General features: G+C 43.5%; 1 protein-coding gene across 1 annotated transcript; it reads left to right on the plus strand.

Moving 5' to 3' along the window:
* Positions 1 to 528: 528 nt before the first annotated feature.
* CHRNB3 (cholinergic receptor nicotinic beta 3 subunit) lies at positions 529 to 23,374 on the plus strand. The gene is made up of 6 exons (XM_081176680.1): positions 529 to 934; positions 6,476 to 6,627; positions 7,298 to 7,342; positions 16,830 to 16,939; positions 18,371 to 19,244; positions 20,067 to 23,374. The coding sequence occupies exons 1-6, from the start codon at positions 880 to 882 to the stop codon at positions 20,208 to 20,210; spliced, it is 1,380 nt and encodes a 459-aa protein (XP_081032806.1). The 5' UTR covers positions 529 to 879; the 3' UTR covers positions 20,211 to 23,374.
* Positions 23,375 to 23,796: the final 422 nt, after the last annotated feature.

A 23,796-nucleotide genomic window follows, 5' to 3' on the forward strand; every position in this document is an offset into this window, starting at 1 on the left:
TTGTGGTAGCTGCCCAGAGTGGCTGGGGAAACCCAGCCAGATGGGCAGGGTACAAATAATAAATTATTATTATTATTATTATTATTATTATTATTATTATTATTATTATTATATTGAGGGGTGGGTCTTTAGCTGTCACACAGCCCTGCTTAGCAATGTTAGGGCTCACTTTAGTGCTGGACTTTATTGGACGGATACCTGCCTTTCCTAGGAACACCCCCAGATCCTACAGAGCCTGACCCTTCCTTTGTTATCCGAAAGCTAGCTCCGGATACCTGTTCCCCTGGACTACTATTCCCATCATCACCTCGCTTTTGGAAATGCTTTGATGGGATTTGGGGTCCAACAACGTCCGCAGTGCCACGGTTCCCCCATCTCCATGCTACAGTCTTAGTCTGTTTTGCCATCAAGGGCATCACACTTTACGTTTCCCATAGAACAGGGGTGTGCTGCAGTGAACGTATTTGAACAGCTGGAGGAGCACTTCCCATTACTTATCAAATGGCAAAGAGATTACGACCGGACATTTATGGAATTCAAATCGGGTTCTAAGTTGCTTGGCTCTGTCCTAGGTGTTCTTTGAATTTAGCTTTCAACAGTACCTTGGTTATCCTGGATAAGCAACGAGGCAGAGTTTAGGACCCAGGGATTATTCTTATTTTTGGCTTGCAGCCTGTGACAGCTGACCGAAAATCAATGAAGTGTACTTTAAGAAGCTTCGCTGTGGTGCAAGATAAGGCTCAAATGCTATTCTTCCTGTTTCCAGCCTATTAGCCATCACAGTTTACAGTAGAATCACTGTGTCTAAACTCGTATCTTTGGATGGAAGTTGTTTGCCTATGAAAAGCAAGAGATCCAGCTGCAGATGTGGCTGCGAGGATGGAGCTTCCTGCTTTTATTATAGTGTCCCTCCTTCTTTGTACTAACAGTTCAGGTAAGTGCAATTTATTCAAATTAAACGTAAGTGCTTGAACTGAGACTGCTTGCAGCAACAGAGAGATGCATCTTAGGTACTAAAATTAAACCACTGCCTTGTGTTCTTTAAGCGTGTTTCAAATACTTTTGTTTGTGTTTGTGTGTATTAAGCAAAGGACCTGGAAAGGAGGGGGGGGGGGAAAGCTGCACTGGTTAGCCAGTGACTCATCTTAGTATTGCCATCTTCTGGTCAACAACCTTGTCTTTGAGAAGACTTCAGTAATTAAGTGAAATTATGATGATCACCGTAAGAAATAACAAATGCAAATGTTGTTATTTAGCACAGGTAGTACGCATAGTGCATTACAGAGAAACGTGAGCAGAAGGCAGGTCTCTGCCTGAATGAGCTTACACACTAAATTTAGATGAAAGGGAAAGGAGGAGGTGGAGCCAGGGCAATAAGGGACAGGGGTGCCAAGTTGAATTAAAATAGGGGGGGGGCAGGTAAGCCCCGCCCCACATAATTGGTCACATGATGTGGTTCATGCAACCATTTGAATGGCAATGCCCATCAATGGGGTGGGGGGGCTCAAAATACTTTATTGGGGTGGCTGAAGACCCCTCAGCCCCTAGGAGTTGGCTCCTATGGTAAGAGATAAATGGAAACAAATGCTGCTTCTTTCTCAAAGTGCCAAATTGATTAGATAACATGTGTGAGAGAGGTTTCTTGTTGCTGTTAAATGGAAATACTAGCTTTTACTAAAAAAAAACCTTTTAGTGGGAACTGCAAAAGAATGTAATTACCATTTGTCTTTTTCACAGAATGCCCATTATTCATGTTCGTACTAAATGGGAATTCATTTCACCAGCCATCCCACAGCTTTTCCTATTTGCTTTTCATTTCTCTCCCTGTCACCCTCTCCACCCCAGAGCTCCAATGGCCCTTTCCCCAAAGTCTGGAAGGTGATAATATTGTTTGCCAGTCCCATATGAATGGGGCAGCTTTTTCCAGGTTCAATTTCCATATGAGGAGAAAGTACTGGAGGTTCTAGGGTAATCCTGTGTGAGTTTACTGGGAATTAAATCCCATTATCGTCAACACAACATACTTTCATGTCATTATTCCTAGGATTGGAATCGTATGGTGTTTTTGTAGTACCTGTTTGTTACCTTTCGTTTCTAAAATTTGCTTCCTGTCATATGTATCTGAAAGAACCTTCTGCATGATTTAAAACATATACACATTCAAACCCAAGAAAAAACGCAGAAGAACAATATATTTACCAATGTACAGGCTGAGTAGGAAGCAAGGAAACTGTGCTAATTCTGAGGCAGCCTCAGAAACCTGTCTTTGCAACCTTTTCAAGCTGGCTAATAATAATACTTAGCAGCTATATCTTTGAGTATTCCAAGCATTTCACATGCATTATTTCTGTAATCCTTAAAGCAAACCAGTAAATGGGTCATTTGGTGTTATTGTCCTGCTTTGCCAGTTGTGGGAGGGACTCAGATTGAGAGGTCATGGTTTCCCTAAGGCCACATAGTGACTAGTGTGGTCATGGCGGAGTTAAGATGTGAACTGCAGGAGCAATGTCTGCAAATCCCAAATATAGTCAACAATTTGCACCGTTGTGGATGCATTTTTACACCTGGGAAAGAATTTTCGTAGTTTCAGTTGTGTGAAAACACAGCCCAATAAAATAGGGCCTTGTGGGAAATCCACCATGGACAAGTGTTGTTTCAAAAGTCTTGTATTCCTCCTTGCAGACTTGGTGTGAATATATGCCCTGTCTCTGTGTAGAGTGGTATCTCTGGTTACGAACTTAATTCGTTCTGGAGGTCTGTTCTTAACCTGAAACTGTTCTTAACCTTAATGGGGCCTCCCACTGCTTCCGTGCCACCGCCGTGCGATTTCTGTTCTCATCCTGAGGTAAAGTTCTTAACCTGAGGTACTATTTCTGGGTTAACAGAGTCTGTAACCTGAAGCACCTGTAACCTGAAGCATCTGTAACCCGAGGTACCACTGTAGATCTTAAAAAACAAAACAAAACACAGAATTCATGGACTTGTCCTCATACATGCACATGGATTCTGGTGTAGGCAGTACCATAGGAGGCAGGAGCGGAGGAAGGGGTGCGGTGGGGGTATACTGCCCTGGGTGTTTTCGCTGAGGGGGGTGACATTTGGTGCACCACCTGCCTGTGACTCCCAAGCCTACCCCAAGCCACTGGGGGAAGGTGGGAGCTGCGCCGCTTTGCCGGTGGATTTTCCCCCTTCCTCCTTTGTTTTGACAGCTCGGGGAGGCTTGGGAGTCACGGGTAGGCGGTGCACCAAATGTCCGGCATTGGCAGCTTGCTCCGCCCCATGGGCGGCGCTCTCCGCCCCTGGCTACAGGGCACGCACACTGCTCCGTGCACCCAAGCGGCTATCCCACGCTTGGGAGGGCACCCTCCCCACCCACCTCGGGAGCGCGCCGCCCTGGGCAGCGCTGGCATATGCTCCGCCGCTGATAGGAGGTTAATGTTTTGACAAAGACCCAATTTATACATGTACAACGTGTATGTGGACTTTTAATATGCAGTTGTTTGCAAAATTCCTGGAGGCTAAAGTCCTTCCATGGATGGTCAAGTTGCCATCATACAGCACAATCCAAATCATGCTAAGAGGAATAAGTCCTATTGAATTCAGTGGGGCTTACTCCCAGGTAACTGGGGTTAAAATTGCAGCCTTAGATTCCAGTTGAGGGGCAGAATTCAGACAGTCACTACTGAATATCTGTTCTGGACACATTAATGACTAAAGTATGAAGTAGGAAACATTTAAAGGGAATTTATTTTTATTAGTTCTCTACTTTTATGCCTCATAATTACCACAGCAATGTTATCAGCACAATACATTCACCTTCATTTCCTTAAGCTGAGGAATTTGTGCCTTTTGACCTATTTTTCTCATCTATCTATCATCTATCTATCTCTATCTATATCTATCTATCATCTATCTATCTATCTATCTATCTATCTATCTATCTATCTATCTATCTATCTCTATCTATCATCTATCTATCTATCTATATCATCTATCTATCTATCTATCTATCTATCTATCTATCTATCTATCTATCATCTATCTATCTATCTATCTATCTATCATCTATCTATCTATCATCTATCTATCTATCTATCTATCTATCTATCTATCATCTATCTATCTATCTATCTATCTATCTATCTATCATCTGTCTATCTAATCTATCTATCTATCTATCTATCATCTATCCATATCTATCTATCTATCTATCTATCTATCTATCTATCTATCTATCTATCTATCTCTATCTATCTATCTATCTATCTATCTATCTATCTATCTATCAATCTATTTGCAGCCATCACATTAAATGTCATTATTCAAACAAATTTTCTCATTTTATACAGCTTAGGAGATTAGTTTTCCCTCTCCTCCCTGATCTCCCACATTTTTCTTCCCCCATAGCCAACTGTATTCACTTTTTGGGGTCATAGCAATCTAGATAGTACTTACACAGCTGGTTATACTTTCCAGGCTATTATCCCTGTAAAGAATATGATGCCAGTCGCTAGACCCAGCATCTATTGTTTAAAATGTGGAGTATTGCCTTCCAGAAAACCCCCAATATCAATCTTTTTGCTCATCCGTGAATTATGTAGGTCTTGTGAGTTGTCCAGTTATAAAAGTGCTCCTTGAAGGGACTGGAGGCAAAGGAAGATGGAACGCCTGTACTAAGTGAATGGTTATATGGGAGTCAGTGGAGCATTGCCCATTAGGGTAAGTGGGACGCTGTCCCACCAAACTCAGGCATGAGTCCTCCAAGCCTTCTTTCTCACAGCTAGGGACATCAGAGAATTATGATGACAATGGAATATGGTGGCGAATGGTTTCATTTCTAAACCGCTTTATATTTTAAAGAGAAAATCTCAAAGTGGTTTACAACACATTAAAACATCAAATAAAACAATCTTGGGGGGGATTACTGAATAAAGTAAAAGATGAATTGCAGATTTAAAACAGCATAATTAGCAAGAGAATGAAATATTATCTGAAGCATAGAACACATCTGCTGCTGTTGCTGCCAATCCTGTTCTTGGTGGGTGGCAGCTGTGGAATTTGAGGCTTGATGATCTAGATCTGCGCTAAGAGACAACCAAGATGATCTTTGGAGTCTTCAGCAGCCTAGCTTTTTTAGCTGGAGTCAGTCAGGGCCCTGCCCTCCCAGGCCAGGCGGAAAAGGCCGGCAAGGCAGGGAGCAGGTTTTCTAGGATTCACAGCCAAGATGTTCACTTATTTGTCCCATGTCTGCACCAGCATCAGTCTGGAGAATAAAACCCATATTCACTGTTGTTGTTATTTTCAGTCCACAGCGGACAGTGAGATGAAGGTAAACTGCAGCAGAATGGAAACAGTGCTGTATGTGCTAAAGACAGGATGGAGAACAATGCCTTCTTACACCCCTACTTTACAACCAGTCCAGAGAATGGCACTGGCTGACTGTCAGCTTCCTCCTCCTTAGTCTCAGTGTGGTCTTTGAAGAAATCACCAGGGAGGAGAAAAATAGAATTAGTTGGCTCTGTCTGTCATTGGCTCTGGCTGCGCCCTACCAGTCTCAATGGGCACCCAACATCACTGGTAAAAGGGAATTTTGGCAAGTGCAGATTGTCATACAAGGTGTGAAAAGCCGCATCTGCCAAATTTTCATACTCTGTTGTGTTGTTAAAGTTTTGGGAGTTCTGGTCTCCCGGTTGGCTTAGTGTGGCTGAAACATAGGGATGGGGTAATCCTAACTATTAGGTAAAGGGACCCCTGACCATTAGGTCCAGTCGTGACCGACTCTGGGGTTGCAGTGCTCATCTCGCTTTATTGGCCGAGAGAGCCAGCGTACAGCTTCCAGGTCATGTGGCCAGCATGACTAAGCAGCTTCTGGTGAACCAGAGCAGCAAACGGAAACGCCGTTTACCTTCCCGCCGGAGTGGTACCTATTTATCTACTTGCACTTTGACGTGCTTTCGAACTGCTAGGTTGGCAGGAGCAGGGACCAAGCAATGGGAGCTCACCCCATTGCGGGGATTCGAACCACCAATCTTCTGATCGGCAAGCCCTAGGCTCTGTGGTTTAACCCACAGCGCCACCCGCGTCCCAATCCTAACTATTAACCTCTTTTTAAAAAGTGCTTCTTGTTGGGGACAGCAAAAAACAAACAAACAGCATGTTTTGGAAAATAATTCTAAGAAAACACATCAAAATGGTACCTTTCTTGACTACATCCAGATCTTCCTTTATATATAGATCTTCAGCACAGGCTCATCTATTTTAGCTCCATCCAAGTGAGCTGTTATTCTGAATTCTGCATCGTCCTGGGTTTCCCTATGATTAGTGATAAAATTGAGCACATATTTAAATTGTCCTTTGCCAGCCTGTCCATCCACTGAAGTCTCACATGGCAGAATATTTACCATTAAAGTTAGCACTGAATATCCCACCCCACCACCCTACCGTTCTTCCAATAATTCTTAGTTTTGCCTTTCAGCTTTTACTGTGTTCAGCTCATTTGCCGAGAATGAAGATGCACTTTTGCGGCACTTATTTCAAGGGTATCAGAAATGGATCAGGCCTGTGAAACATGCCAATGATACCATAAAGGTGTACTTTGGATTAAAGATATCCCAACTAGTAGATGTGGTATGTAATCTATTTCTCTGGGTCCTCCTTTCCTTCCTTGCCTTCTATAGAGCAGTTCTGCTACATTTTAAAGAATAAAACAATTACCACCCAAAAATCCTTTGGGCTTTCGGAAACAAAATGGGAATAGGGATGTGGAAATATGTCACACACATTTTCTTTTGAAAAAAAACTTACTCATACTGTACATAGTGTGCCCACAGTCAGTTAATATGTGATCAGATTATCCTCAGATTAGGAAAATCTGAATTGAATGTAGTAAAAGTGTGGTCTACCAGTTGGATGAGGACGTCATGTGGACAGCATAAAAAAGAGAGGGATGCAAGCAGTTTCAAATCCACATTAAACTCCCATGTGAATGTGAATAAGTCAATCCAGAGGCTAATCTATACTGGTGAGTTATAACGTTATAAATGCGTTATAAAAATGTGACATCAGGGGGTGATGTACAGCAGTCAATGGAAAATTGCATTGAGAGCTATATAACTTTTTTCTTAGTGTTTTTAGCTCAGTGTAGATCCAGCTCTTAGGTTATCTGTTTAACACAGGGACTGTCCTGGAAAGTGGAAAACTCTGAAATGGTTGCAGACTCTTTATTCTTGGAGAATGCTGGGAGGTTGTTTTGTTCTTCAGAAGAATAAATGATTTCTGCTTCTTTCCCTCTCCACAGGATGAAAAGAATCAGCTGATGACAACTAATGTATGGCTGAAACAGGTAAAATATTTGACAACGCAGTCAGTGTAAATGTTCATCATTGTCAGTGAATTTTTACAGTAAATGTTCTACTGTGATGTGGAGAGGGAGGTTCTTGAATTAAGCTATCTTACATCCCAGATACTATGGCCTAACTGGGTTACAACTTCAGGGCAATGCTGATTAATGGTCTGTATAGGCGATAAATCTATTGCACTTGCAAGGCCGGCCCACACATGAGGCAAGATGAGGCAACTGCCTGAGGCAGTAGGATCCACAGGGGTAGCAGACCCCGATATAGAACTTCACTCCTTCCTTGTTCCTGGTATAGATATTCACTCACCTCTTCTTCCTTGCTGGGAACACCATTTTGTTGTGCACCTCAGGTGTCAAAATGTCTTGGCCTAGCTTTGTGCACTTGTATTACAAAATGGGGAGGGGAATCGATTGTCTAGTAAACAGCAGTTTTCAAAATATGGAGTCTGAAGTGGCACAAAAAAAGAGTTCTCCTGTCAGCTAGCCCACCACAGCAGATAATTCCCTTCAACATCCAGTCTCAGGGTAGTCTGACCTGAGGGAGCCAGCTGTGCATTTCAGTCTTCTAGAATACATAGAGATGTTTGCAGAAGTTCTGTGGCAGACAAGCTGATGCAGAAAGGGTTTTCTGAAGGAAGACTTTGGGGGAAGCCATGACTGTTGATAGTGATATGATACTGCTTTAAATGCACATTGCAGATGAGGCCCCAGTCTAGAGGAAGGGAAGAGGCACCCCTAAAAAGTTAGAGTGTGATCAAGGGAGAGATGTCAGAAACTGGCTTTTATATGGAAGCTGTTTCCTTGGGACCGGGTAAATAGAAAGCATTGGAGCATATACATGATTTCTTCAGGATAACTCGGAGTTTGCTATGGGAAGACATATGGTGTTGTGCTATGTTTATTAACACTTCATCTCCTCAGCTGTTTTTTCTTTTTCTTTTAAAGAAAAGCTAATGCCTAGGGACAGATTGAGTTTATTAGTTGAGGTTTGTTTTTTTAATAAACACACACACACACACACACACACACACACACAAACACACACGTGTATTTGTTAATATTATAAGTTTTGTTTAGCTTATTATTATACACACGGCTGTTTACATTTGGTTAATATCTAGTAATTGTGAGTTTTCCCGACGTGTTTTACGGTGTAAGCTTTTTCCTGATATCGTGAGCAAATTGAGCATGGTTTACAGTGGAAAAAAAGGTCATACTGATTTGAGATGGCCTGAATGTGTTGCATTCAGGAAGTTTTAAATGTTTGGTGTTTTATTAAGTTGTTATATGTGGTGGAAGCCACCCAGAGTGGTTGGGGCATGATGATGATGATGATGATGGCATAGTGAATCAGTGGTGGACTTTGGGCTTTGAAATGTCAGTGGTGGCCTGTGCAACACCAAAATTTGATGGACCCCTGCCTCCTCTCACCTCCTGTTGTTCCAGTAGTAGATAGGTAGCCGTGTTGGTCTGCCATAGTCAAAATAAAAAAATTCCTTCCAGTAGCACCTTAAAGACCAACTAAGTTAGTTCTTGGTATGAGCTTTCGTGTGCATGCACACTTCTTCAGATACACTGAAACAGAAGTTGCCAGATCCTTCTATATAGTGAGAAGGTGGGGAGGGGTGTTACTCAGAAGGGTGGTGGGAATGGGAGATAGGCAGATAGCTGAGAGAGCCTCTTGACGACTCTTAACGACTGTAATAGGTCTTACAGGAAAAGGCAAGGGGTGGGAAGGTGAGAAATGGTTTAGTTATGTATAGTGAGATAAGAATCCAATGTCTTTGTTCAGCCCAGGTCTTTTCATGGTTTTAAGTTTGGTAATGAGTTGTAATTCATCAGCTTCTCTTCAAAGGAATTTCAGAAATAGACTGGAAAGAGAAGCTGCTGAATTGCAACTCATTACCAAACTTAAAACCATGGAGAGACCTGGTTTGAACAAAGACATTGGATTCGTATCTCACTATACATAACTAAACCATTTCTCACCTTCCCACCCCTTGCCTTTTCCTGTAAGACCTATTACAGTCGTTAAGAGTCGTCAAGAGGCTCTCTCAGCTATCTGCCTATCTCCCATTCCCACCACCCTTCTGAGTAACACCCCTCCCCACCTTCTCACTATATAGAAGGATCTGGCAACTTCTGTTTCAGTGTATCTGAAGAAGTGTGCATGCACACGAAAGCTCATACCAAGAACTAACTTAGTTGGTCTTTAAGGTGCTACTGGAAGGAATTTTTTTATTTTGACTCCTGTTGTTCATCATTGTTGCTGTGTCCCCTGCAGTGACCTCTCAGCTTGGCGCCCAGTGCAGGCAAACTGCTCATGCTCCCTTAAATTCCCCTCTGAATGTACCTCGTACCTATGGGACCACCTCTCCTGGTATGTTCCACGGAGGACCTTACGGTCTTCAAATAAAAACATATTGGAGATCCTGGGCCACAGGAAGGTTAGGCTGTCCTCAACCAGAGCCAGGGCTTTTTCGGCTGTGGCCCTGATCTGGTGGAACGCTCTGTCACAAGAGACTAGGGCCCTGCGGGTCTTGACATCTTTCCGCAGGGCCTGTAAGACAGAGCTGTTCCACCAGGCCTTTGGCCAAGGCACAGTCTGACCCCTTCTCTACTTCTGTAATCTAGCCCAATGGTTGCCACTAATTTGATTCTGAATTGATTTTAGAATGTATTTAAATTAATTGATTGTGATTTTATGTAAACTGTGCTATTTTTACTGTTGTTAGCTGCTCTGAGCCCAGCTTTGGCTGGGGAGGGCGGGATATAAATACAGTGGTACCTCAGGTTAAGTACTTAATTCGTTCCGGACGTCCGTACTTAACCTGAAACTGTTCTTAACCTGAAGCACCACTTTAGCTAATGGGGCCTCCTGCTGCTGCCATGCCGCCGGAGCACGTTTTCTGTTCTCATCCTGAAGCAAAGTTCTTAACCTGAAGCACTATTTCTGGGTTAGCGGAGTATGTAACCTGAAGCGTATGTGACCTGAAGCATATATAACCCAAGGTACCACTGTAAAATATTATTATTATTATTATTATTATTATTATTATTATTATTATTAGTGCACTGTCCCCTTAAGTCCAAGCCAGTCACCACTCTCTCCCTCTTCTCATATCTTAGGGTAGGTGTGGGGAATCTTTGGCTCCCCAGATGTTGCCGAACTACAGTCCCATCACTCCTGGTCATTGGTCATACTCTCATCACCCCCATGAAGCATGGCCAATGGCCAGCAATAATAGGATTATAGTTTGGCAACATCTTGAGAGCCAAAGGTCCCCTGCACCTCTCATAGGGCAATCTGTAGCAGTCCTTGGGCAGTATGATCCAGCCAGGAAGCTGTGCAGAAAGCTACTTAATCAAGTTGAGTTTTGCCATCAGCTTGAATTCTTTTAAAAGGTTCAGCAGAGAACTCGCTGCAGTGGCCATGCTGGTTCCTGTCAGCCAAAAATATATCTCTGTGGGCTGAAACCCCTTCTCTGTGCACAGCTTGGGGTGGGGTTGGGGAGATCTGCTGAAGCAACAGCCTTCTTTCTGCCTTGCACCAGTTTGGATATATCCCACTAGGACTGTGAAACAGGGCCAGAGCCATGGAGTAGAGGGAAGAGCTATAGTGTCCTGTTCTCCACAAGGACTTGTCAATGCCCGTCCTTGAATTTTCAGCTCTCATTTTGGAAATGTCACTCATCCTTTCATGCATGGTGATTTAAGGAAAACAATCAGTCACACAGGAACTATTCTACAATCACCTAGAGGTTCAGTTAAGACATCAATGTCTATCTACTCCAGTTTCCAGGTAAATGAGTGGTGGTGACTGAGAAACACTTGGCACTTTCAAATGTTAACATTTGAATTATTTGTATTTAACTTAAATCAATTTTCATTTGCTTACAAATTAGTCTGTAGAGTGACTCTTAAGTTTTTGCTTCTCCTTCTGCCAAATCTTTGCCTCTGGGCTTGCTGAACTGGGGCTGAGGTGAGCCACCCGAATTCAAAATAAACCAGAATCTCACTTTCTGAACTGCTCCCTAGCTCCTTACGTGCCTGTCTGCAGCTCAACTTGTACCCCAGGATAAGGCGTGTAAACATACCCTTTGCTTACTGTCTTGGCAAGGCAGACCACACCAGCCCTTGGGGACTATTGTTTCTCTCTTAGAGGGCACAAGGGTGATTGGCAATATCATCTGATCGACAAAAGCTTTCTTCAGTCAATGTAAAAAGACAAAATGGGGAGCGGGGTTAAGCTGCAAGTTGCTGCTCATATATTGGAATGTGCTGCCGTTGCGCAGTGATTTATACTAAGCTGCTCTTCAAGCGGTCAGCAAAACGGGTGACCGTCCTTGCCTCCTGACGGGGAGTGGAAGATTGTGACTTTTCCGCACAGTCTCTGGGGAATTCCCAGTCCACATACTGAGGACCTAACTACATCTTGCATTATCCCAGGGCTTGCCCAAGACATTTTGGAACCTGAGGTGAACCACAAAATGGCGTCCCCCCCACCAGGGAACATGGAGGGAATAAAAATCTACCTCAGGAACAAGGATGGGAGGACACGAGCAGCGCCTCCAAGAGGCCACTGTACAGGAGGCACTGAGGGGGGGTTGCTGAGGAGCAGGCAGATCTGGCTTACAAGGAATGGGCTATGCATTCCTTGGAGGCCAGATCTGCAATCCTTGTGAATTCTGCCACCTGAGGCGGTCACCTCATCTTGTCTCATGGTTGGGCCAAACCTGTGTTAGCCACTTACCTGTGACTTTATGTGCCTTGGATTTTTTTGTTTTTGTTTTTTACAGCATGGTCCCCTTGAGCTGAGGGGGAACCATAGTGTGGGGGCAGGAGGGAGAGATTTAACCCTCTGCTTACTGCTATGATCCCTATCCATATTGGGGGCCCTGCACCTGCAGTTTGCATAGAGGGGGAAATTTTGCATTGAAGTGAATGAGAGTTTCCCCCTAATGAAGACTGCAAGAGATGCGAGGGACCTAATATAGATTGGAATCACAATGGGGATAAAGGGTTAATGTCCCGTCCCCCCGCCAATTGCTAGGCAATTTGTGTAAGACAACCATGCACTTAAAAGTAAAGAACTGCACCTAACATAATGTATCATTTGCCCCTCAGAAGAACTGTTGCTGTAAGTGAAACCGTAACCACAATAATTCGTTGTGGTCCTTAAGATGTGGGTAAACCTGTCCACAGAGAAGAGCACAGAAGTAAATGTAGAAGTCTTGAAGAAACAGGCACAATGGAAAGTAATGGAAAGAGTTAAAGATGTGTCAGCTACTTGAAGGGTATAATTGATTATTAGCATCTGAAGTGTGTAAGCATTAAAGAGAAAGATGATTTGAGTACATTATACAGAGCAGCTTAACTAGGAATAATGATAGGAAATTGAGAAACTGAGGGTCTAAGTGTATGTTGCAGGAAAATCTCTGGAGCAGAGCTTGATGTTGACCTTAGAAACAAACATACACTCAGAGCTAGGATTTTGAGAGGAGCAACAGTGAGAGGAGGGATGCTTAACCCATTTTTTGCACTTGCTATTTCACCATTCTAAATTGTTGCCCGAGTGGCTTCCACCAATTTGGTTCAAAATGCAGGTAAACACAACTTTTGAGCACTATGTGTGTGTGTATGTCTACATGTGTATGTGGGAAGCCCTATAAATGCAAGCAATTTGGAGCAGAGAAATAGAAATAAAGGCAGGGCCAGCCCTACTATTAGGCAAAATTAGGTGACTGTAGAAAGTCTGATGGCAATGGCAGCAACCCTGCCAGCCATTTCCTTCTGTTGGAGAGCAGATGTCTGAGCCATACGGCCTGTTCTGCACCCCCTGAACTAGCCCACTGCTGCCATGTGCAATGATGGCAGTGTTGAAGTAAAATTCCCTCCAGTTGAGTTCACCACATGGCGTAGGGAGTGGTGCCATCTCGTCTTTCGACTCAGGCAGCAAACTATTTTGGGCCAGCCCTGGAGAGAAGGTTCAAGATGCACAGTGGGACATATTTCTGAAAAAAGTTTGCATACAATCAGGCTACCTGTGTGGTGTAGTGGTTAAGAGCGATGGACTCGGAATCTGGTGAACTGGGTTCGCTTCCCCGCTCCTCCACATGCAGCTGCTGGGTGACCTTGGGCTAGTCACACTTCTCTGAAGTCTCTCAGCCTCACTCACCTCACAGAGTGTTTGTTGTGGGGGAGGAAGGGAAAGGAGTTTGTGAGCCGCTTTGAGACTCCTTCGGGTAGTGATAAAGCGGGATATCAAATCCAAACTCTTCTTCTACCTCTTCTCATGACACTGTCACAAGGTTGTGCCCGGTTACAGGTTATTGTGTGCTCATTACTTCCTGTTGCTAGAAAACGAAAGAGAGGAGCAAATGTTTAATTTTCAACTCAGCATTGCCTGGCACAAGCACTGCAGAGGTAGAGAACGTTTGACCCTCCAGGTATTGCTGAACTACAACTCCCATCAACCTCAGCAAGCGCGGCCAGTGGCCAGGAATGATGGGAATTGTAGTTCAGCAGCTTCTGCAGGCCCAAGGGTTCCCCTCACCTGGGGTAAAGGGAGCCCTAAATTTAGTCTACTGACCTCACACCTTTGAGAAATCCATAACTACTCAGAAGTATCATGAGGTGTTTTTTTTGCAGAAAGAAGGATCTTGTAAGAGTCCTGTGCCTGAATTCTCTACAGGAAGGTGCTTTCATTGCTGATATTGATTTTAGTAAGCTCACACATTCCTCCTTCTCTTGCATTCTCGCAGCGCAACCTAAAAACTTATAAATAATAAATATAAGGGGAGAGGTGCTTTCCTTTCCTTTGATTATTACTGTAAGCATGATGCCACTCAGATAGCCTGGTTTATCCACTGCAGCATGACGTCAACATATGGTGATCAATTGACCGGAAGAAAGTGACTTGGCTTGCTCTTGAGCCTTTAAGAGCACTTTGAGCTCTCCAAATCATCTGGGAAGCTTTGCACAACAGCAGAGAAATAAGCATTATACCTGCTAATGCCTGCAGATCAAGATGCTTTTAAAGGCTAAGTAGCAGAGAATAGTTGTAGTAATAGTAGTAGTGGTAGTAATAAATATGTAATAGTTTTTTTAAAAAAATTCTGAAAGATGGACATTCAGACGGTCCATCTGATTCATGTATTTTTGTGCCTTGCACTTGTGAAAAAGAGTTGTGATTAACTATGCTTCGGTCTCAAGGTCTAGATCAGGGTTTTCCAAACTTGGATCTCCAGCTTGTTTTGGGACTACAGTTCCCATCATGATGGGATCATAGGAGTTGTAATCCAACAACAGCTGGAGACCCAAGTTTGGGAAACTCTGGTCTCGATGGTACTTGTTGCCTCAATATATCATGTTTTCCCTGGGAGATCTCTAGCACGTCCACATAAAAAGCACAGAGCCCTGCTGGCCGAGGGTCCTGCCAAATGAATGTCTTAGCCCTCAGCAGCCATGTCTTTAAAACTGCCTTTTGATGAGTTTTAGCCACATGCGCAGGTATGCGCTGAAGCAATTGTGTGACTGTAACGTAACCAGATTTTTTTATGCTGTGCCTGAGGCCAAAAGACATACTAAGAGTGGTGGTAAGTGAAGGTAAAGGGACCCCTGACCATTAGGTCCAGTCATGACCAACTCTGGGGTTGTGGCGCTCATCTTGCTTTATTGGCCGAGGGAGCCGGCATACAGCTTCCGGGTCATGTGGCCAGCATAACTAAGCCGCTTCTGGAGAACCAGAGCCACGCACGGAAACACTGTTTATCTTCCCGCCGGAGTGGTACCTATTTATTTACTTGCACTTTGATGTGCTTTCAAGCTGCTAGGTTGGCAGGAGCAGGGACCGAGCAATGGGAGCTCACCCCGTTGCGGGGATTCGAACCGCCGACCTTCTGATCGGCAAGCCCTAGGCTCTGTGGTTTAACCCACAGCGCCATAACTCAACATGAAGCTACCCAAACCTAAATGTTAGCAATCCTGTAGGTTTTCAGTGACTTATTTCATTCAAACTTAATTCAAAGTGTCAAAGTGTTTGTTAATCTTCATAGGAACATAGGAAGCCGCCTTATACCAAGTCAGAACATAGGCTCATTTACCTTAGCACTGTCTGCACTGACAGACAGCGACTCTCCTGGATTTCAGAGAGGGCTCTCTCCCAGTCCTACCTGGGGGCGCCAGGGATTGTACATGCAAAGCAGTTGATGTAACCCTGAGCTAGTGACTCATTCATTGATCAGAGTGCTGGGAAACAAAGGCAAGTTTACTTCTTTCTTGGCTACTGGGTAGGATATCAGCCACACATTCCCCCTATATTTTCATAACTAATGAATGGTAAAGACTTAGGGCACCATGGCAGGGATGCTGAAAGCAAGCAACCATTGCTTAGTTCTTCTTCTTTGGCGATCACTCGTAGCCTAGTAAGATTGCCTTCCATAAACACGGTCTTAACAGTGAGTCCATAAGTGACTGTGGAGGCCAATTTTGGATCCACACGTCCTTCCACAGTGGGGACATAGGTTTCTGGGTGGGAGTTGATCACGGTGAGCCAAGCGTGCCTTCCTCTTAGTGCGTTTCTCCCTTGTGTCCTGAGTTCGAGGGTCTTCAAAGCCCATGACACCTTTGGTAAAGGCTGTTCTCCAACTGGAGTGCTCACAGGCCAGTGTTTCCCAATTGTCAGTGTCTATACTACATTTTTTGAGATTTGCCTTGAGAGAGTCTTTAAATCTCTTTTGTTAACCACCAGCATTACACTTTCCATTTTTAAGTTCGGAATAGAGTAGTTGCTTTGGAAGACGATAATCAGGCATCCTCACAACATGACCAGTTGATGTTGAAGAATTATTGCTTCAACACTGGTGAACTTTGCTTCTTCCAGTACACTGGCATTAGTTCACCTGTCTTCCCAAGTGATGTTTAAAATTTTTTGGAGACACCGTTGAAGGAATCTTTCCAGGAGTTGGTTGCTTAGTAGTAGAGTACTTGCATTGCATGCAACATTTCACAGGTTCTTTACTAATAGGTTCATGTAGGGCTGTGGAAGACTCCCATCTGAAACTTCCAGGAATTGCTAACACCCAGCACAGACAGTAATTAGGTGGTGGACTTGGCATAAGGAAGCTTTCTGTACTGTATACCGTTTCCTTCCTTAAGTTTTATTTAAGAAATAAGCTTCCTATGTTCCTAAACTGGATTTGCTGGAAGGAATTTTTCATTAAAAATTAAGGCGAATATTCAGGACAGAGACTCCCTGCCCAGGTTTGCCCTGTCTGGTTTCTGTGAAATTCTGCGGATTGTGTTTGATGGCAACTGTAATATGTGCTTCTGTGGGCTGAAACTGGATTCATGATTGGGACATATTTGAAGCTGATGGATGCTGCAGAATTATTCTGATTTGGTTCCTTAGAGTATTCAACTTGTAGTGAAACTGATCAAGCAACAGTGGTGCTTTTGCTGATTATTGCAGGAATGGATTGACCAAAAATTGTGCTGGAACCCGGAGGACTATGGTGGAATCACCGCAATTCGAGTTCCATCTGAATCTCTCTGGCTCCCAGATATTGTTTTGTTTGAAAAGTGAGTATACAGATCTTGACACTCAATTTTTACAGTATTTTTCGTACTTGTGTGCAGGGGTCTCAGGAGAGAAGCTGAAAGGTAGATAATTTATTTTCTTTGTATAGCGACATCTGTGTACTGTACGAAGCAGGTGTGGTGAACCTCCAGATTTTACTGAACTCAAACTCCCAATCGGCTGAGATTATTAGCCACGCTTTCTGGGGCTGATAGGAGTTAGCTTTCAGTAAAATGTGGAGGGCCAATGATCCCCCACATCTGCTACAAAGTAACATTAGCAAAAAGACAGATCTAAGCCTCAAGGACAAACTTGGCCCTCTAGCTGTTTTGGGACTACAACTCCCATCATCCCCAGCTAACAGGACCAGTGGTTAGGGATGATGGGAATTGTAGTCCCAAAACAGCTGGAGGCCATGCCTGCTCAAGGAGATTATAGTCAAAAATTTGACATACAAAATGGGTGGGTGGGTAGGAATAGTAGCAAGAATAGCAAAAGAATGTGTACATATGTATTTGAAGTTACCGTATTTTTTGCTCTATAAGACTCACCTTTTCCCTCCTAAAAAGTAAGGGGAAATGTGTGTGCGTCTTATGGAGCGAATGCAGGCTGCACAGCTATCACAGAAGCCAGAACAGCAAGAGGGATGGCTGCTTTCACTGTGCAGCGATTCCTCTTGCTGTTCTGGCTTCTGAGATTCAGAATATTTTTTTTCTTGTTTTCCTCCTCCAAAAACTAGGTGCGTCTTGTGGTCTGGTGCATCTTATAGAGCGAAAAATACGGCACTTAGAGCTAGTGGCTATAGGAGAATAGTAGATTATTACCTTTGCTTTCTCCACCTCTTTTCTAGCCCCAAACATGGTCCTATTCTCCTTCTCTTCCAAGGGCATACAGTAGGCATGTCATTAGGGGACCAGCAAGTTGGGGTGGGCTGTGCCAGGACCTTGAGAAGGGGAGGGTGTTATAGACATGGAGTAAAACCTTGGGGAGAGGCCCAGCAGTGTAACCTCTCAATTTTTACAGTGACCACAAGCATTTGCCTCTATTTGGTCATTCAGTAGCCCTGGAGAGAACAAAAGCATATTTCCAAAATGCCCTGTCTCTACCAGTAAACTTAAGACTCAATTCAGTAATGAATTTTATATTGTTGAGTAATTTTTGTTTTATTTCTTGGTAATGGTGGTTTTAATGTTTCTGCCTTGGGAGCTTGTGGGTGAAAGGCAGCTTACGAACATCTGGAATGAATGGATGAATAAGTACTAAAAGGCTGCTGAAACATGGCACAATTTATTGCAACCTGTTTATGATTACGTACCTGTCTACAATCTACCAAAGCGATGGGAAGCAAAATCAGAATATAAGAAAAAGAATCGGAAATAGCAGCTTGGAAACACAATTCAAAACGTTTTTCTTCCCTCCTCTCCCCTTTCCAGTGCTGATGGGCGCTTTGAAGGTTCCTTGATGACAAAAGCAATAGTCAAATACAATGGGATAGTAGTCTGGACTCCCCCAGCCAGTTATAAAAGTTCCTGCACTATGGACGTCACCTTCTTCCCATTCGACCGACAGAATTGCTCAATGAAATTCGGATCGTGGACCTACGATGGCAACATGGTGGACCTTATTTTAGTAGATGAAAATGTGGACAGGACGGATTTTTTTGATAATGGAGAATGGGAAATCCTAAATGCCAAGGGGATGAAGGGAAACCGAAAAGACGGATTGTATTCCTACCCTTTCATTACCTATTCTTTTGTTTTAAGACGACTGCCATTATTTTACACTCTCTTCTTAATCATCCCATGTCTGGGATTATCTTTCTTGACTGTGCTTGTTTTCTACTTGCCTTCTGATGAGGGAGAAAAACTCTCGCTGTCCACCTCGGTTTTAGTCTCCCTTACTGTTTTTCTCTTAGTCATTGAAGAAATCATCCCCTCTTCCTCCAAAGTCATCCCTTTGATTGGCGAGTACTTGCTGTTCATCATGATTTTTGTCACCTTGTCCATCATCGTGACTGTTTTTGTAATCAACGTGCACCATCGTTCCTCGGCCACCTACCACCCAATGGCTCCTTGGGTGAAGAGGCTCTTCCTTCAGAAACTCCCCAGGCTGCTGTGCATGAAAGGACATGTAGATCGCTATTCATTCTCTGATCCCAAAGGGACCCGGAAAGAAAAGCCGACGAGGAAACATAAACACAAACAATTCAAAGACGGAGAAAAAATTGTGATTGCCTTCCTGGAAAAGGCTGCTGATTCCATCAAGTATATCTCTGGGCATGTGAAAAAGGAACACTTCATTAGGCAGGTATGTTAGTTCAAAATCAGGCAGGTATCATCATCATCATCACTATCTATTATTTATACCCCACCCATCTGGCTGAGTTTCCCCAGACATTCTGGGCAGCTCCCAACAGAATATTAAAAACACAATAAAATATCCAACATTAAAAACTTCCCTAAACAGGGCTGCCTTCAGATGTCTTCTAAAAGTCAGGTAGTTGTTTATTTCCTTGACATCTGATGGGAGGGTGCTCCACAGGGCGGGCACCACTACCGAGAAGGCCTTCTGCCTGGTTCCCTGCAACCTCACTTCTCACAGTGAGGGAACTGCCAGAAGGCCCTCAGAGCTGGACCTCAGTGTCCGTGATGAACAATGGGGGTGGAGACGTTCCTTCAGGTACACTGGGCCAAGGCTGTATCAGTCACACTAAGTCAACATGGGGATTCTAGTCCAAAAATGGTAGGTTGACTGTGTGTGCAGAATCAGGCCAAGAGTCTCCTAGCCCAGCATTTGCTTAATCCTAGATGGTCTACTTGAAATTGGCTCATATCCATGAGTGAACCATGTTTCACCTTCTATCTACCCCGTTAGATATTTTAAAAATGATTGTTTGCACCTCACTTGTGTTATGGCTTACGCTAGCTAAAAATGCCATTTATATTCATTTATAAATATCAAAGGCCACAGGGAGTGGTGTTTTTTTGAAAGGCAGAAACTTTGAGAGAACTATTCATGATAAACTTAAATGTTACACAAATCGATAACTAAATTCCAAGCGTATTTCAAAGCAGCTCTTCAATTGTGCAAAATACTTGTGAAACTCATGACCATCATTTTCTTTTCTAGGTGGTGCAAGACTGGAAGTTTGTAGCTCAGGTCCTTGACCGTATCTTCCTATGGCTATTTTTGGTGGTGTCTGTGATGGGCTCTGTTCTTATATTTACTCCCGCTTTAAAGGCGTGGTTGCAAAGTGGAAGTAGTATTGTCTAGAAATAAGAACATGGGAATCTGCAGAAGGAAGGAAGGAAGGAACTGAATAGACTCAGAGTCAACACAGGCGCATACTGAACTGGAAACGACAGTGCCACTGGTGGCAATTGGTATTGTTGATGATTGTACCCTCCAATCAACTTTTAAGGCTGAATCCTATGCTCGCTTACCTGAAAGTCCTGTGAACTAAATTGCATTTACTTCTGAGTAGAGAACCATAGGATGGCACTGTTAGCCATTCAAATTGTTGCACAAATGAAGACATCCAATTCTGTATCTGTAGGTGTTTATCAGCTAATACAGATACAGTCACCACTGAAAGATGAGCCTCTATGGATTCAAGCACATAAGCCAGACATATGTAGACCACAAACATATTGATTTTCCATCAGTTTAAACCATTGCAAAACCAAAGAATCCTTTGACTTGTAGTGTGTTGTGTTGAGGATTATCTGTGGGGAGTCCCTAACACTTCTCTGTCCCCAAGCACTTGAAAGACTAGAGAATGCCCACCATACCATTTTGTCAGTGGCATAGATGCACCCTATTTTGAAAGTTTTGTTTTTATTTTTAAATCATGTCCAAAATTATTAATACAGCAATATATCTTTGACACTGGGAAGATTTTATAGATATCTATATGAACTATAAAAACATGTTAGTCCTAAAAGATCTGCATCAGTAGACCTTGCATAATTTTATTCAGCCATATTCAAACTTGGTTTCAGCACTTAAATGTACATATTCCATTTTATGCAAATTGTATGCAGAAAGGTGAGGTCTCTGTGTATTTGTTGCACTAAATGTGTGTTTTTAAAGATGTTGAATAATATATAAAGGCATAGGGCACTTGTGCATAAGCTTTATGAAGAGTAAGTATAATAAGCACAGATATTATATATCTATATATAACAATTAATAACTGAGTTTACATGTATATTTATGCATACCACTCAAGTGACCTGTCATTATGAGTGACATCTCATATCTATTTTCAGTTTTGAAAGCCATTCTTCATTCCTCCTTTTGGTTTGCCCAGGTCTTACATCTGTTCTTGGTTCCCCTCAATTTCTGGAAACTTTTGCCACGTTTTAAGCAATGAATCATGCTGGAGAGAGATATGAGTGAGACTTGCCAATGAGCCCAGCAAGGGCATATGTATCTCTGTTGCCATTGGAGACTTGCAGGCCTTTGACTGGTGTTTTTTGTTTTTACACATGTGGATTTCCTACCTCTTTGGATTTCCGGATGGGGAACATCTTTCACCCCCAAGAGCCACATATTTTCATGGGGAACCTTATGGGGGTCACATACCAGGGGGTGGATGGGGCCAGGGGGGAAAGTAGGCAGATCAGTGTGTATGACTCTTACATTCTAACCTAGCAAAAGTCAGGTGCTTTGATATTTACCCAAATCTCAGTCTCCTCCATCCAGACCAGCAAAAGGCATTTTCATAGTTCAAGGCACATTCCAGGCATGCAAGGAGGTCCTAGGGCAGGCCTGCTGAAGATGTAGCCTGAGGGCCGGATGGAAGGCTGCATTTGGGCTGCTGGCCTGAGGTCCCTCGCCTCTGCTGCATTCAGATTACTGGTATAACTTTCCAGGTTGGGAGGATAATGGTGGAGTTGACATTATGTGGGGCACACATGTTTATTTCTTCCTACACTATCACAGACTCCGATCCAAGGGGTTTTTGCAAGTTTCTGTAGCTCATCAAGCATCACTGGATGAAACCAGTGCCAGCTCCTAGTAGTACCCCCAGAAGAATACTGTGCTCATTTTGGTGTGACGGTTGTGATGGTTCCCATGATGAGTAGCACAGTATCTGGAGTAGCTTAGAGCTGCCTGGAAAGATATTTTTAAAAAACGTTTTTTAAGGACATGAAAATGTGAACGTATTCCATTGGTAGTGCTTTAAAAACAGGTGCTGGAGAAAATAAATGCACTACTTTCTCTCACCTTTACAGTGAGGCTGCCCACCCCCATTATCCTTGTAAAGTGACCAGTGCTAGAGTTGGGGGGCAGGAATACTGTTGAAGGAGACCATGCTTCCATTGCTCTCCATCTGCGATTGCCTGTGTATGCAGCCTAACTGTGAAGCCGGTCACACAAGGCTTCGGTGGTGAGCTAATCTGCTTGGCAGCAGTAAACAACAGCCAAGGAGCTGCCAGGTCTTGTAGACATCGCTTTGCAATCCAGTTCCACGCTAGTGAAAAGCATCAGCTGGGCTCAGTCCCCTCCAACTGTACTGCATGCTGCTGCTACTTAGTTCAATTTTTGGCACAAAAGGAACCCTAGATGCCGCAATAGTAGACAAGCATGCACACAGATAGGAAGGCCAAGCAGACCTTGGGGTTGTTCCAGACCTTCCAAGTGTCTCTATTTTCCAGGGATAGTCCTAGATTTACAGAAGCCATCCCAGTTTCTGATTTGATCCTGGAATGTCCCGGATTCCTTAGGATGCCCCTGTTCCCATTGGAGAAATGTTGGAGGGTATGGCGCCCAGGTCCGCATACAGGAATTTTACAGTACAGTGGTACCTTGGGTTTCATACGCTTCAGGTTACAGACTCTGCTAACCCAGAAATAGTGCTTCAGGTTAAGAACTTTGCTTCAGGATAAGAACGGCGGCAGCAGCAGGAGGCCCCATTAGCTAAAGTGGTGCTTCAGGTTAAGAACAGTTTCAGGTTAAGAACAGACCTCCGGAATGAATTAAGTACTTAACCCGAGGTACCACTGTACAAAAGACCAAAGATTGGAATAGAACTTGTCTAGTGTGCTCAGTTTATAATTAAAATGCCCCTATCCATATTTTTTAAATTTTATTTTTAAAAGGAAACAAGTGCCAAGTACTCACCAAGCTATTCTGAGACCAAAAATGAAATTTGACACAAATCATGCATGCAGCATGCAAGCCTTGAGGCTCGCAGCATTGCCCCATCTGGTAAGAGCGTATATACTGGGGCGAAATAGTCCACTAAGGAAATTGCTTTCCGCTCTGTGTTCACTCTGCACCCCCTAGGCTCAAACCTAGCGCAGGAAGTAAAAAGTAAAATGTCACAACGTGCTAGAAAACCTACCTGTCCTGTATGTGAGCTTAGAACCGCTTTGGATGCTAGATTGTTGTCGCAGGCAAGAATTGTGCACGGGTGTAAACATAATGAATAAAAGCAATAATGACTCATGAGACGGAGAGTGTTGTTTTTGTGTGTCGACAAAGAACTGGTGGTGGCGGTGAAACTTAGCAGTGGGAAAAGGCTGCGGCTGAGTTCTAAAAATAGGTAGAAAGGACATTCCAAGGCAGCCAAGTGCTCAGGGCTAATTTTCATATAATTCTTTCCCCCTCTGTCCTTGTGGAGCATCATCATGCGTGGAGTGTGACATTGCCACTTGCCCCACATATGGCCAGTCCCAGGTGCAGGGCTGCTCTCCAGACCATCTTTGCTATTCTCTTTTGATATCTAATGTTCAATTTCAGATGCCGCCTCTAATTTCACAGTGCTTAGAAGAAACTGTGTGCAGAATCCTGGATGAAATATATGCACATCCTGCTTTTCTTTGTGTTATAATAAGCAAAGGGGCCGACA

Source organism: Podarcis bocagei, assembly GCF_964188305.1.
Source record: "Podarcis bocagei genome assembly, chromosome: 17".
Taxonomy (NCBI): Eukaryota; Metazoa; Chordata; class Lepidosauria; order Squamata; family Lacertidae; genus Podarcis; species Podarcis bocagei.

Excerpts from the sequence above, each read along its gene's own strand:
- CHRNB3 (XM_081176680.1), top strand. The coding sequence starts at position 880 with ATGGAGCTTCCTGCTTTTATTATAGTGTCCCTCCTTCTTTGTACTAAC. Across the intron at positions 6,628-7,297 it reads TATCCCAACTAGTAGATGTG|GATGAAAAGAATCAGCTGAT; the intron begins GTATGTAATCTA and ends CCCTCTCCACAG. Across the intron at positions 7,343-16,829 it reads CTAATGTATGGCTGAAACAG|GAATGGATTGACCAAAAATT; the intron begins GTAAAATATTTG and ends TGATTATTGCAG.